This window comes from Chaetodon auriga, chromosome 11, assembly GCF_051107435.1.
Source record: "Chaetodon auriga isolate fChaAug3 chromosome 11, fChaAug3.hap1, whole genome shotgun sequence".
NCBI classification, from domain to species: Eukaryota; Metazoa; Chordata; class Actinopteri; order Chaetodontiformes; family Chaetodontidae; genus Chaetodon; species Chaetodon auriga.
In genome coordinates, this window is record NC_135084.1 from 15,720,655 (window position 1) to 15,734,890 (window position 14,236).

General features: G+C 41.7%; 1 protein-coding gene across 3 annotated transcripts; it reads left to right on the forward strand.

Moving 5' to 3' along the window:
- Positions 1-142: 142 nt before the first annotated feature.
- Positions 143-3,465, forward strand: rps24 (ribosomal protein S24). Of its 3 annotated transcripts, none has more exons than XM_076743923.1 (6): positions 143-240; positions 969-1,034; positions 1,131-1,340; positions 1,715-1,839; positions 2,798-2,810; positions 3,377-3,465. In XM_076743923.1, the coding sequence occupies exons 1-4, from the start codon at positions 238-240 to the stop codon at positions 1,835-1,837; spliced, it is 402 nt and encodes a 133-aa protein (XP_076600038.1). In that variant the 5' UTR covers positions 143-237; the 3' UTR covers positions 1,838-1,839; positions 2,798-2,810; positions 3,377-3,465. The 3 variants fall into 3 exon arrangements, with proteins under 3 accessions (XP_076600038.1, XP_076600039.1, XP_076600040.1); XM_076743924.1 differs by having other exon boundaries at positions 1,715-1,828; positions 2,790-2,810; XM_076743925.1 differs by lacking the exon at positions 2,798-2,810 and having other exon boundaries at positions 1,715-1,828.
- The last annotated feature ends 10,771 nt before the right edge of the window (positions 3,466-14,236 follow it).

Sequence of the window (14,236 nt, forward strand, 5' to 3'; positions counted from 1 at the left end):
AAGCTTTGCATAAATACGCTGATGTTTTATGTCAAATTTCTGTGTAACGTATTTGAAACACTAATCATATACTCTATACTGTATATTACGGGTACTGAGTCAAAAATGAAACAATTTCGCAGCGTGTTTACATCAGGCAGAACAAGTACCGCCCGCTCAATTTTCTTACAGGCATTAATCCGGTCGCCTGCTGGTCCTTCCTCCTTTTCTACGTCCCTGAGCGAGGCCGGCGTCAAGATGGTGAGTCTTGTGGCAAAAATTACAAGTAAAATCCCTTCAACATCGAGGCCATCCGTCCATCGACACACATTTCATGCCCACTATGTGATCTCTTAAGTCTCCGTTGTAGTAAGATGACGATATTGATTTGGTACAAAACTATATGGAGGAAATTTAGCGCCAGCGTCGTAGTGCTACCCTGACAGTTGTCTATCCGGACGTTATACACTCTCCATTTACCTGTTTTGAGCTGGCTCGTATAGTTGCTAATGTGTATTTTCGTGTCTTTTTACTCACTACAGAGCCTCTCAAACTTACACAGTGTCTCAAAGATACGCTGTAGTATATTAACATAGACTTATTGTCAATATAGGCACATGAAGTCCTAGCTCGTAGCGGCTAACGTTAGCATAACGTTACATGGTATCTTCAGTCATGGGAAGGGCCTCATGTTCAGTGAACAAGCACGATAACCTATAACATTACTGCACAGCTGTATCATTTGGCAAGTTGTTGTCAAGAAAACGGGCTGTATTGAGGCCGTGGTGGCATTTTCAGTCGCCATGTAAGCAAGCTGTCCTAGCTAGTAAGGTAGCATAGTACCTGACGAATAACGTTGTGGGACCTGGTTTAATTGTAACGCAATGTTGAGGACAGAGGTGTTTAGATCTATTGTTAAATGCTGTTAATCAAGCAGTTGCAAAATTGCCTGCTGATGAGCATCGTCTTCTACCTTCTCCCATTTTCAGAATGACACAGTGACAGTCAGGACCCGCAAGTTCATGACGAACCGGCTGCTTCAGAGGAAGCAAATGGTAAGATTTTAAACTCCCCTGCAGTATTAATTTTGTTGCCATCATGAGCTGAATCATCTGGCATGTGCTCATATTCTTCACCTGTCTTCTCTGTAGGTCGTCGATGTCCTGCATCCAGGCAAGGCCACAGTCCCCAAGACTGAAATCAGGGAGAAACTTGCCAAGATGTACAAGACCACCCCTGACGTTGTGTTCGTGTTTGGCTTCAGGACTCAGTTCGGTGGCGGCAAGACAACAGGCTTTGCCATGGTCTACGACTCCCTAGACTACGCTAAGAAGAATGAGCCCAAACACAGACTGGCCAGAGTGAGTTTTGTGTCTGCACGAATGCTTTGACAGTTTCTAGTATAATTTAGACAATGATCAGGTCTAACAAATTTTGCTGCAGCAACATTAAATGTTTTGAGTTCTGGACTTCAGATACAGGTTTTTTTTATTCATTTTTTGAAAGGAAGGCTGTTGCTAATATTGTAAAGGATCTGAACTGGTCGTCTGTCAAATGTGCCACATTTTGCATGCACATCATGTAAAGTAGCTAGCAAAAACAGCAGAGTAAGCAGTTCAAGAGCTGGAATGACAATTGTCTTATCCATTCATATTGTGATGCTGCACAGTATGATTGTTAAAGTACTAGAGTGTAATGTGGTAAAATGAAATGCTTTTTCTTTTGTGTCCGTCAGCATGGTCTCTATGAGAAAAAGAAGACCTCAAGAAAACAGCGCAAGGAACGCAAGAACAGAATGAAGAAAGTACGAGGCATCAAGAAGGCCTCTGTTGGCGCTGCAGGCAAAAAGGTATTGTGACCGTCTTATATTCTTTGTGCCAAGCGAGCAGCCATCTACTCATGGTCTGCTCTTGGCTCTGTACACAAAATGAAGATAAGTATTCCTGTGATTGTATGGTGTAGAAAAATTGAATTTATTGTCTTTCCTAATCTAAGACAGCAGAAAAGTAATGGGAAGGCATCGTATAGTTCAGTGCACCTGAGTCTTTCTTAATTTTCATTGCTCACCTATTCTTTTCCAACCCTGCTAATGTTTGTTTTTCACAACTCTTTTACTGTTTCAATTTCCTTTGCCATCTTTCCAATCGTATCAAATGTTCTTCTGGAACTGTAGAAGGTAAATGTTGTCCATAAATAGACTAACTGCAGTGTGCAGATAATCCAGGAGTGATAGATGCTAGCTAACGCCTCCCTTCACTCCATCACCTACCCATCTGAGAGCCAAAGCTTTAATGCTTCCCCCTCTGGATGTACAAGATGCATCCAAATGAACAGATTTGACCTGCTGTTGTACTTAATGGTTATTGCCTCTTTTAATACTAATAATTCCTAGCTTGGACTGAAAACTAATAGTTATGTAGACCCTGTTTTGGAAACCTAATAACTGTGTGAGGAGATCCTTTAGTCAATAAACAAAAACACTCCACACAATCCAATACTAATCAGTGAAATCTCCTGGTATAGTATTTTGTTTCAGTACCCTGCATACACCTGTACCCTCTATAGCACCAGTCACTGCCCTTAAGTCACCTAGAATAGCTCTCTAATCTGTAATAGCTACAGCACAAGTCTTTAGCCTCATCTCCTATCATTTTCAATGCCTTGGTTCTAAATGTGGTGTGTAACCAGTGGAGTACTTCTACTAAACATCCAGAGATCTTTTCTGTTCCATGTTTCAATTTTCAACACGTTAACATTATTTTGTTCCATCTTTTGTTCTTGGTTTTGCTTCCCATGGATTTCTTTTGCAGAAATGAAGTGTCAGTGTGCAGGTATAGAAGCAGAAAAAAAGCATGGTGTGCCATTGTTTTGCACATCAAAAGCTGATAGAGCTGTGCCATGCATGTCACGCCCTACTTTCCCCTGCAGTTTTCCTTCAGTGCCTCCCTCATCTCCTTCCCATGTTGTTTTGAACTCACTCCTAATAGGTTTCCCCTCTACCCCAGTCCTTTGTACCACTGCCTCTGCTAAAACGGGCATATCTGTTAGGCTTTGCCCACTCTGGCTTACCTTTAAACAGACACAAGTGCTTTGACAATGCTTCAGATCTCTAGTTATAGAAGCAGAACTTGAGTATAGCATGTTTTAGTTTTAAGTGTGTTGTGTGGGACAGCTGAGCTAAAAGCCTGCCAGTGTGTGAATCTCACTAAAATTTGTTTTGGCTTTAAAATGTCATACTCAAGTCATAGTAGTGTTTTTTCAAAACAACAATATTTGTCTTGCAAAAATACTATGTAACATTTATTGTCTCTGTTTGCACTCTGTAACTTGAGATTACTTAAATTGACGAAGTTTTCGTTGTAATTAAGTTTTCTCTTTTTGCCGTTGTCTCCTACAGTGAGCCCGGACAGCCAGGGAGGGTCTCCGTGCTCAAGATGTTCTTGTATATTGTCATCAAATAAAGTTTGGAAAAAATTGGAAAAAAAATCTGTAGTCCTTTTGTATGTTTATTTGAACAATTTCTGTCTGAAGTCTGTAAAAGTCGTCCTGTCTGTGTTTACACCAGACAGTTGGCAGCAAGGATTCGCTCGGCGTCTCTTGTGAATGATGGCTCTCCAAAGCAGCTTGTGTGGCTTTAGGTGTATTGCATTTCTAAGGAATCTAGGGTGGGTTTGTAGTACAAAGTACAATATTCGTGAAAGTTAATGTGGTTTAGATTCATATTTCACTGAAATTACACAAACTTGAACTTTGTTTATAGTGACACCTAGTGGTTTTCAGATGACATTACTTCAAAACAGCCAAAAATCAGTAATTGTTTTCAGATATTTACTGATCTACTTAATGAGGCCCATGCTCATGTCAAATTTAGTGACTGAGATGGTTCATAGCATGGTTTTTTTTTGGTTTTGTTTTTTCTCCATAACTCTTAAATCTTCCTCTAACCATGCTGACCACATATTTTCTGTTTTATACTTAATAATTACAATTTCTTTAGCTTCCCCCATCAAGTTTTGCTATCATTCTGTTAGCGGCACAGAAATGTTTTTGAACTTCTCTCGGAATTGGACTGTAGTAACCCAAATTGGCCACACGAGGATGCCCTTTGTTGAAGAAAGTGAGTTCCATCCACTGAAGCTGCCACTGAATGTATTTACCTGTTGGATAAAGTATTCACCACAAATTCATTCTAGAGGAAAAAAAAAAAAACCCTGTGATGGTTGGGTTGTACTAATGCTCAGGCCAGTCTGTGTTTGGACTTTGCCTGTTCATAAACATCATTTGGAACAGAAGAGATATCCCTCTTTACAGCATGACCTTTTAAGATAATTTGCATAGAAATACCCTGAGAGAGTGTGTAAATGAAGTGATTAAAATGCCAGGGAATGGCCTGTCCTCAGGGCAACCCACCCCGCACACATACACCCCATGCCTGTTTCTGTGTCTCCCTTTCTTTTATAGCTATCAGCATTTCCTCATGCAGGAGCTTCAACCAGATCTGCCCTTACGGGATTTTTCTTCTTGGCTTCAGAGCAGTAGAATTATTTGTCTTAAGAAGCTGAAGAGGAAAGCGAAAATGTGCATGGAAGACACAGTATTGACTTCATTAATAATGAACAATAGCATGCAAGAAGAAAAATACAATCTGCCATGCAATCATGCACTGAAACACTCAAAATAACATGCAACCTCCAGTGTCCTGCACTCTCTTGCAGGTAACACCTTCCACGCAAACATTATCAAAAGTGCCGTGACTGCTTTGTCCGACTTAATGCCACACCGCCCTGCTCTGACTGCACTCAGCCTCTATGTTATCCGCAGTATACGATCTCTATAGTAAAAGTATGAATAAAATATTTTGTCACAGAGTTCTCTTGGTCTGGGTGTGTAGGTATTTTCAGCAGCAATAATCATAGAAATATAGGAGCATCACAGGCAGCAGTGTGTCTCTATGATCCTCTTCCACAGCTACATGTTGCTGCTTGACACTTTGATCATGATGCTCACACTAATCTACAGAGCATACAGGCGACAATGCGGTATAGAATGGAGTATTTATAGTATATGGAGGAAAATTACAGATCAAAGATGAAACTGACAGAAGGGCGGGACGGAGAGGAAAAGGCACCATTACAAATCTCCCGGCTGCTTCAGCACCACGGACAGCACCATGGATTTATCAATACACGGCACAGTTAGGCTACTGATATGTCAGAGTCATGGTCGGGGACATAGATTCTAACTTGCCCAAACACCAGTCAGACAAAGGATCAATGCGTTAGACAGACTAGGCGAACATGTTCAACTAAACAACCCCTCTGCTCCGAGGAGATGGAGAGGGGATGGCAGCTTAACGAGGGGGGTGCCTACTGGTTAAACATATATAATTGTCTTCAACCCTGCAATTTGACATATTTTCATGCCTCTGCAAAGTCTTGAATGTAGGGCAGACATTTCTCCTCAGTGTCTACACCACTAGGAAAAAAAAGGGAAAAACAGTAGCTTGGAGGCACTTCCATTGACACATTTTGAGTTGTGGGCTCTTCTTTCCCAGGAGTATACATATATATATATACACACACACACACACACACACACATACACACACACACACACACACACACACACACACACACACACACAGAGCCTCCTCTGTGGGCTTCAATGCCAGCTGGCCAAGATTAAACACTGACAGTTTATCAAGATAATTTGGACTCCAACACAGCAGAAACAGAGGTTACTGTATCAAGACCCCATTGATTAAGTGGACAGTGAACTGTTGTAAAGGTGAATATATTAAAGGAAAATCCATTTTCCTGCAGAGCACAGGGGACATCTAACATGTTGGCGCCCGAATAATTCAACTTTACTTTTTCCTCAACAGAATCTTAAACCCACTCTGACCCAGAAAATAGCAGGCAGCTTCATTTATCTCAGCTAAAGTGTGTGTTAGTGCAGCTGTAGAGGATGCGAGTGGGTGGGTGACTGTTGCATATAGGTGTGGAGGAGAAGAGAGTGCAGGGGACAGACAAGGAAAAGGCAGTGGGGTCTCTCACAGCTCTGTGGTGCTCCACTGGTGTGTGGTTGTGGGAGGTTTGACATAAGTGGAGCTTTTTCAACCCAGGGACTGGTAACAGATGGTGTTGGGAAATTAAGCTCCTCTCTCCACAGCCCTGTCAGTCCGTCCCAGGAGTCTCTGCCTCTCTGTCTTTGTCTCTCTTGTTCTCTCCCTGCAGCTTCTTTTTTTTTTCAGTGTCTCTCACTTGTTCATCTTGTTGCTGTTTCTTATCTTCTGGTGCCCTCCTTTGTTTCAGTTGTTGGTGCGAGTGAAATTGGTCTCCCTCCACGCTCCTCCTGTGTTTTTGTTAAAACAGGAAAGGAGGATGACATCAGTGTAGGATAATTAGCAGGCTAACGCAATAAGCGGGATATTATCGAGAGAGTAACGGGAAGAAATAAACTGAAAAGAGGACAAAAAAAAAAGATGATGTGATGGAAAGGGCTGAGGATGGAGATGAGAGATAATTGGTCAGACGGGGACGTATGATGCTGAGCTGCAGAGCAAATGTGATGAAGGCTGGTGTGTTTGCAGGCACACTGTACGTTAGCTGCAGTCTCAGCATCAGGAGACTGTGCCAAGGGCCTCCAGGGAGCCCCACACATACCAAATAAAACCAGATAAAGGACTACATTCACCTCTGATTTCCTCTAGGGCAGGAAGGAGTTCTGTAATGAAAATATCCCTCCGCCTGCTTTCACAACAAAGGTGTTTTTGCACTCAGGTTTATGATAGATGGTTATGAGGAACACATGTTTACACCCTCACAACAGGTGCGGTTTTAATGGCCTGTCTCTCTCCATGCAGAGAGTTGAGTTGTGGTATTATAAGGAGAAAACAAACAGAATTCCTGATGGCTCAGTGTGAGTTTTCTCCAGCACGTCCATGCAGATATCAATAGATGTCAAAGACTATGATCTTGCTGTTTTCCATGTCATAACATCGTGTGCGCCCGTTCATTAATGCGTAACAATGTGGCTCTAAACCTGGTATTATATAGTGATTTGGTTTATATTTCTTTCAGAATTGGTGTCCTACCAAATTTAAGTTTATAATTACCGAGCTGGACTGTGTTTGTTTTGCAACCATTGGCTCCAAACTGTATGTTTTCTGTGGCGCTGTGATCATTTTTGCAAGGGGCAACTTGGTGCTGTAAAGTGTGGCCGGGCATTCGAGGATGCTATGCATCTTAATGAGGTATGTCTCTCTTGTTGGCCTCAGCAGGGGAATCATCACAGCTCATTTTGCAGTCCTGCAGTGTCCTATCAGCTTTGGCAGCCTGCACCAAGTTCACTCCATCTGCCAGTTGCTAGGTGCTGATATATAAAATGATCTGTGCCTTGGTAGCCCCTGAGCACCAGGGAAGTGATTTGCTTTTGAGGACAAACCGTGTTTCGTGAATCCTAATTATCCTCTTTGCATCACCAGCCTGACATGGTTTTGTCATTTATCCCTCTCTGAAAGCGGCAGAGGGGGAGAAACTGGCTATTAGACTGCAGCAAACTACATCTGCTCAAACAGGCAGAGCTCCCATGGAGTGGATGCACTGTATAGTCGCTGAAATGCAACAATGATATTTTCCATCAGTCCATTTTCACAGGTTCAGGGAGAGGTGAAAAAAATGATACCTGCTGTCTAATTCTGGAACTCTAACCGGTGTGCACATGTGAAAAATCACTTCTCGGTTTCAATCATGTGAGGTGTATTGAAACCACTCTGTGGCCTTTTTGTGGACTGCAAACATGCTGTCTGAGGCTCCGAGGACATCAGACTGGTGTAAAAGCGTGTCCTGCCCCCCTGCCACCCACCTATGTCCTCAGGAATTCAGTTAACTTTTGTTGGCATGGAAGGATAGTCTGCTAAGCATGAAGAAAAGGGGAGCGGAGGAATAATGTGGGTGGTTGTAGAAGAGGAGAGAAAATAGGGTTTGGCTGAAGGAGAGAGGAGAGAGAGGTAAAGGAGAGAGGGAGAATCGGGAGGGAGCAGTAATGAGAAAGGGCAGCAGATGTGAGTGACAGTATGATGGAATGCTCTGTGTGATAGCCATGCTGTACTCTCTCTGCGTGTGTATGTGTGTGAGTGTGCAGTCATTGAGGAATCATGTGTGCATGTGTGTGTCCTTGGGCTTTAGAGAAAGGATACTTCATAAAGGCCTATCAGGTGTAGTTATATGGCCTGCACATTATTTTCCATGCAATTCATCACAGTCCATCAATTTGCTAATTAAATAAAATTATACCGAAATGCTGTATAATCCAGCATTACAGCCTTTATGTTGTAATACCATGCAGATATATTTGTTTATTGATTTGTTTGTTTAATATGATTGGTAATCAGGGGCTGATTGACACCACTCTTGTATGCAACAGCCAGCAGCCGGCTAACTTAGCTTAGCATAAAGACTGGAAACTGGGGGAAGCAGCTAGCCTGGCTTTGTCCAAATGTGAAAGATCTGCCAATCAACAACTTTAAAAGTCACTAATTAAAACATTAGATGGGTAGATGAGTCTTTGTGCTACGCTAAGCTAACCACATTCTAGCTGTTAGCTTCATGTTTAACATGTGATATAGACAAAATATGCTAACAGACTAACAAAGCTGGCTATAGCTTCATATTTAACTGACTGATACATTGTGCGTGGTATTGATCTTCTCATCTAACTCTCTGCAAGAAAGCAAATAAGCTTATTTTTTTTTAAAAAAAAAAAAAAAGAAAAAGCAAACTATTCTTTCAAATATCTTTGTCCCTCTCTCCAAATGTCAATTGTATTTTCTTTGGCTTTAGAATGACATTTATGTGAATCCAGTCGGGATGCGAAAAGAATCATAATATGAAAAGCAAAGAGAAATTACATCCCACAAACCCAAATGGTTTCTAACTTATCCTTATTCTACGGACATTACTGCATATGGACAAATTTATAGATTCAATTTACGAACAAAATGCTCCCTCGAGCACAGGCCTGGTCCAGTTTTCTTCAATCAATGAAACAAATTTGTGTTTGGGACTTAACGTTGCATCATGCAGCTTCCAGAGTACCAATATGACTGTGGTACATGGTTTTCCAATAGCAGTTTAAAACCAAATTGTCTCAGTCTCTTGTGGGTGTACAGCAGTTTGATATAGTCTCTCTATATCATCATCGGAGAACTCGGCCCAGTTATAATGGACTTGATTCCTAGTAAGGATGGGACAAGGTTGTGTTTGGGCTGCACGCAGCACTTGGCTGTCTGTATGTCGAGTTACTCTGCTATTTTTCAGCCCGTGCACATTCCTCCACTCATTGGTATTCCTGTTCATATTACCCTCTTCAATCAGCAGCAGAGAAGCTCTGATTAATGGCAACAGTGAGAGCAATCTCCCAGTGATTCATTAAACAGGACTGGCATGAATAAAAAGGGAGATTTGCTCATATTGCCTCTCAGATCCCATAATATGTTCTGGCACTGGAGAAATGCATAATTCATGCTGTTGTTAGTGGCTCTCGACATATCCACGCATACACTACATAGAGCTATGTGAAATGAATGAAAAAGTCAAATAACTCATCATCATTATATCAGGTCATAGTTGGGATAATTGATATACCCTGTTTAAGTTTGGGACTCTCCATTTACCCACCAGTCTTTTCGCACTTGCCCAAGTGATTAAAATGTAATAGATCTTATAATGGCTGTGTGACTGAGCGTCTCATCACTGGACCGTTTTGTGGTGATCCAAAGCCTTTGCATGTCTGGATAGGTCTAGATCTTTTTTAGGGACAACAGGAGGCTCACACAGCACGAGAGGCTGAATATTTTTTTGTAAAGAAAGTGACATTTATTATCAGTCTTACCTTTTCTAAGTGCAAATTCTACTAAAAATTAAGTCATACTTGAACCCATCTGTAACTCACTATAATGTACTTTTCCTGCAGGGATTTGCTGGTTGACTGGTAATAAATAGTGAGTATAAAGTGGCATATTATATATTCTGGTGATTTGGATTACATTCCACTATACTGCATACTATACTGTTATACTTCATGTATTTGCTGACTCGCAATAATGGGAAATCTGTGTATTATTTCATGCACTGTGCTTCTGAAATTGATTATTTGCTCAGTCTGGTTGCTGTGTTTTGTTTTAAAGATGTTTAAGCACTCTGGCTCTAGCATCTTTACACCGTGCTTTTAAAGGAAATTTCTTTTTTATTAAACCTTGAATTAACCAGGTTAAGGAGCCCTGACAAAGACAGCTGCATTACAGTATTTCAAACACAGAATCATATGCCCGAGAAGACAGACAGGAGGGAGGGGATATAGCATAGGAAGCAATTACAAGTTCCATTGAGCCCCTTCATTTAACTGACAATGCAAAATTATTAATACACTTTCAATGTGCGGTATGCAAAGCATTTTGGAATTTTACTGGTTTTATTCAAAATTAAATAAATGTAAAATACTTCCAGTCAGCACCATAACAATCACTGCCAAACTCCGCCATCATGTGTATGTGCATTTTAAGGCTCGTAGGTTAAAAATGCTTGAAAATATTGCTTGGCATGCAAGCTGATGTGGAAGCCAAAAGAGACATCTCCACCACCTGAACCACTGCAAAAAAAAAAAAAACCCCATCTCTAGAAAATGACCTCAGCGCTACCATCCACCATATTATCATGGATTGATTTCTATCAAACATTACCCCTGCAAATGTGCATGAGCATGGGCCATCAGGCGAGTGTCATTACTGCTGCTCATTTGCGAGGCAAGAGACGATCAGATGTGACAGGGGCGGAATTAGCTTTGTGTTGGCTCTCTGTCACTCTCATCCTAAACTGCTTCTGGGTGGGGGAGCATGATTAAAAGGATATATAATTCCTCCCTGCACATTAAAGACCTCGTGCCCCACTTTCCCTCCCACCTTTACTGTAGAGCGCACAAAGGCCACAGCCCTGGCTGCTCTACTGTAGCGCATGATGCTGTGATGGAAGCCGCCCCTATTTCTGCTGCCTTTCTTCTTCAAGGTGATTGCTGATCTGAGAGATAAAACGGATGAAAGCATCCAGGTGGAAAGCCAATCATATAGAGATCCCCTGTATTGCTTTTTCATTATAGTACACCTACATGAAATGAATGTAGCAGCCGCTGTAACTGAGCTTAGGCCATGTTTCTTTACACTGGCTCTATAGTGGTATCTTTTGCACTGAGCAGCCTGCTGTCTCATTGAGCAGTGTTAAAAATCAATAGGCTCTGACCTTACCTCTGTCTGAAGCTATGCTGGAGACCCCATCAGGACACAGTATGTCCTCCACTTTCTCTGTACAAGCACTAGTCGACTACTAAAGCCACCAGTCAAAGCTGTGGGCGGCAGTCGAGTACTTGTGGACAATATGAATTCAGCCAGTATCACAGCAGTATCTCAGCAGTTAATTTGTAAAACATGGGTGCCATTTACGCATTACTTTCTTCGGGGGTTATTGCAGAACACTTAATAAGAGCACAGCCTCTAAATGCTGCACAGAATAGTTCTCTTTTCATGCTTTTAGCCACACTAGCAGCATGGTTCTAGGGATGGTAATATCAGGTAATTGGTCAATCCACCACTTTGCTCCAAACTGAAATATCTCAGTGATTGAATGCCTTGCCATGAAATTTTGTACAGACATGCTTGGTGGCCAGATGATGTATTCTAATGACGGATATTTCCTCCATTGCCATCAAGAGGTCGACATTTTTGGTTTTGAGCAAAACGGCCGACATGTCTTGATGGATTGTCATGTACTGCAGTGCAGACGTTCAGGTAAAGATGAATTGTCATCTCGAATAGCCAGACCTATCTCAACACTTTGTCTTAGCACTGTGCCAGCGCTGGAGAAAGGTCAGGCTGAACCCATTACCATTCTGGTACAGGGGGAACAAACACTCTGGCTTGTATGTATTTCGATAAACCAATCAGACTTGTCTTGGGCTGTGCTAAGCCTCACGGTGTCCTTGCAAAATAGTGTCCGGGAGAGCTTGTTTTGGTGACACATCTGCACATGCAGAGGCGAGCCCTGGCATTAAAATGGCTAAATCCCTGCAAAAGACACGATCCAAATCTTTGTCAAAACATGCCATTTTCAGTGTGCAGGTTGCTCTCGTGGGGACTTTGAACATTAACACTCAGATAGCAGGAGAGGAGAGAGAGAGAGAGAGCGATGCTGAATGAGATAGTGGGCCAGTGCTACATTATACCAGCAGCCTACTTCCAGTTTTTGTTTAGCGCTAATTAGCAATGTTAGCATGCTGACATATTAAACTTACATGATGAACATGATAAATATTGTACATCAGCATGTTGGCATTGTCTTCGTCAGCATGTTAGCATTCTGATGTTAGCATTTAGCTGACTGAGCTGCTGTAACTAAGTACAGCCACACAGCATCGGTGACAAATAGTCAACAACTTTTTGGCAAAACATGACTAGTTTGTGAACCTCCCTGTTCAGCTTCTGATCAAACCCACAATTCCATTTCATGGGCCCATATCGGTCAAAACTTCAGCAAAAAAAACAACACACTGCATATGTTGAACATGCTTTAAGAATGGCTGTGTTAAGCTGTTGAGGTCTGCAGTTTCCTCCTTCCTTCTTTTCCTGTTGTGTTCTGGTGTTTTCCTTCCCCTTTGTCTCCTGTCTGTCTCTGCCCTGTCTGTTGAGTGTATGTGTTACTGCAGGGTGTGGCTGGTAGATCTGGTCTAGTCTCCTGCTCTCCTGAGCACACCTGCTCCCAATCATCCAATCAAGACTCACCTGCTGCCACAGTATATAAGCACCAGCCTTCCACCTTCCACTCAATCATCTTGTCCAGCCTATTGTATGTGGATCTGCAAGAATTGTCCGTTGCACGTTTTTGACGCTTTCATTCAACTTTTTACTCTAATCCTGTCTCCATGTTCTGAACTTGGGTCCGGTTTCTCTTTTTGCAAAAAAAAGTTAATAAAACCTTCAATGAATCAGCAAGGACAGCTTCCCTTGGTTGCTATGTATTCAAGTGGCGCATTTATATTTTACCACATAACTTCCTGAAGCGAAATGGATGAAGTTGAAGAAAACGTAACCTTACAATGAATATCAAATTTCTTCTCACATTATTCTGATTTGAATAGGTTTCACACTATAAATCCATATGGGACTGTATCTACTGTAAAAGCAGGTGAAATTGGGTCAGCCTCTAATCTCATAAGCAAAGTTAGACCTCAGAAAGACTGATTTCTCCCTATGTCAGTATTTCAAGTTGTGTAGATGGATTAGGCTACGTGTTGAGAAGCCCATTAATAATTAAGTGGAACCCAGAATATAAGCTGCTCCCTGTTGTGCAGTCAACTGCACTGGCACAAGAAAAAGAGCTGGAATAGAGGAGAAGGGGATGGATGGTGAGAAGTGCTTATGAAATATGGATATCAGGAAGAGAGCAGTTTAGGAGAGTTAACAGGGAAATGCTCATTCACTGGTTTAATGGTGCAATGTGGGACTCAAAAACTGACTTCAACAATCACTTCACTTGTTCCTCAGAAACTGCACAAATTTTGTGAGTAAAAAGATTTTGTGAGTAAAAATCTCGCTTCGCTTGAAGCCTGTTAGTCACATTAACTAAAGGTCAGGTGTGATACAATTACTGTCTGCAATACACTGCATGATATATGACTACCACACAGTTAGTTTATAGTGTCACTCTGTGGCATCTTGTTCATATTAGACAGCAGTAATTGTCTGCATAGACCATCATCTGTCTTATATATCAATACAAGGCTCATTAGCATCCATTACGGTAGGAACAATTTCTTTAAGTACTTCCCTCTGTGTATCTGTTGGAGACGTGGTATAAAATAGAACACCTAGGCAATCCCTAATGGCTGCTGTAACTTATGCATGATTTCATGCCTGCTGGCGCAGCTATTCCAAGAGCAACAGCTATGATTAGCGTCCCAGTGGTGATGTTTATTCCCAGTGAGCTTCAACCCAGAATCTCAGACATCTGATGCAAAGACTTAACATAAAACCTGATCAAATACGATGAAAACAATTTGTGTTGTGAGTGTGGTATTGCCAGTGTGGAGTTGTTGTTTACTGCCAGGGCAACATTGTTCACTGAAGGGTATTATTGCTCTGGGCTGCTTGGGATATATCTGCTTTCTTAAGTATTTCAGTGCGCTGGAGAAAGGCAGTGAGAAAAAAGCA

Bases quoted from the DNA above. Each gene is read 5' to 3' on its own strand.
- rps24 (XM_076743923.1), top strand. The intron at 1,035-1,130 runs GTAAGATTTTAA...TCTTCTCTGTAG, and splicing joins TGCTTCAGAGGAAGCAAATG to GTCGTCGATGTCCTGCATCC. The intron at 1,341-1,714 runs GTGAGTTTTGTG...TGTGTCCGTCAG, and splicing joins CCAAACACAGACTGGCCAGA to CATGGTCTCTATGAGAAAAA.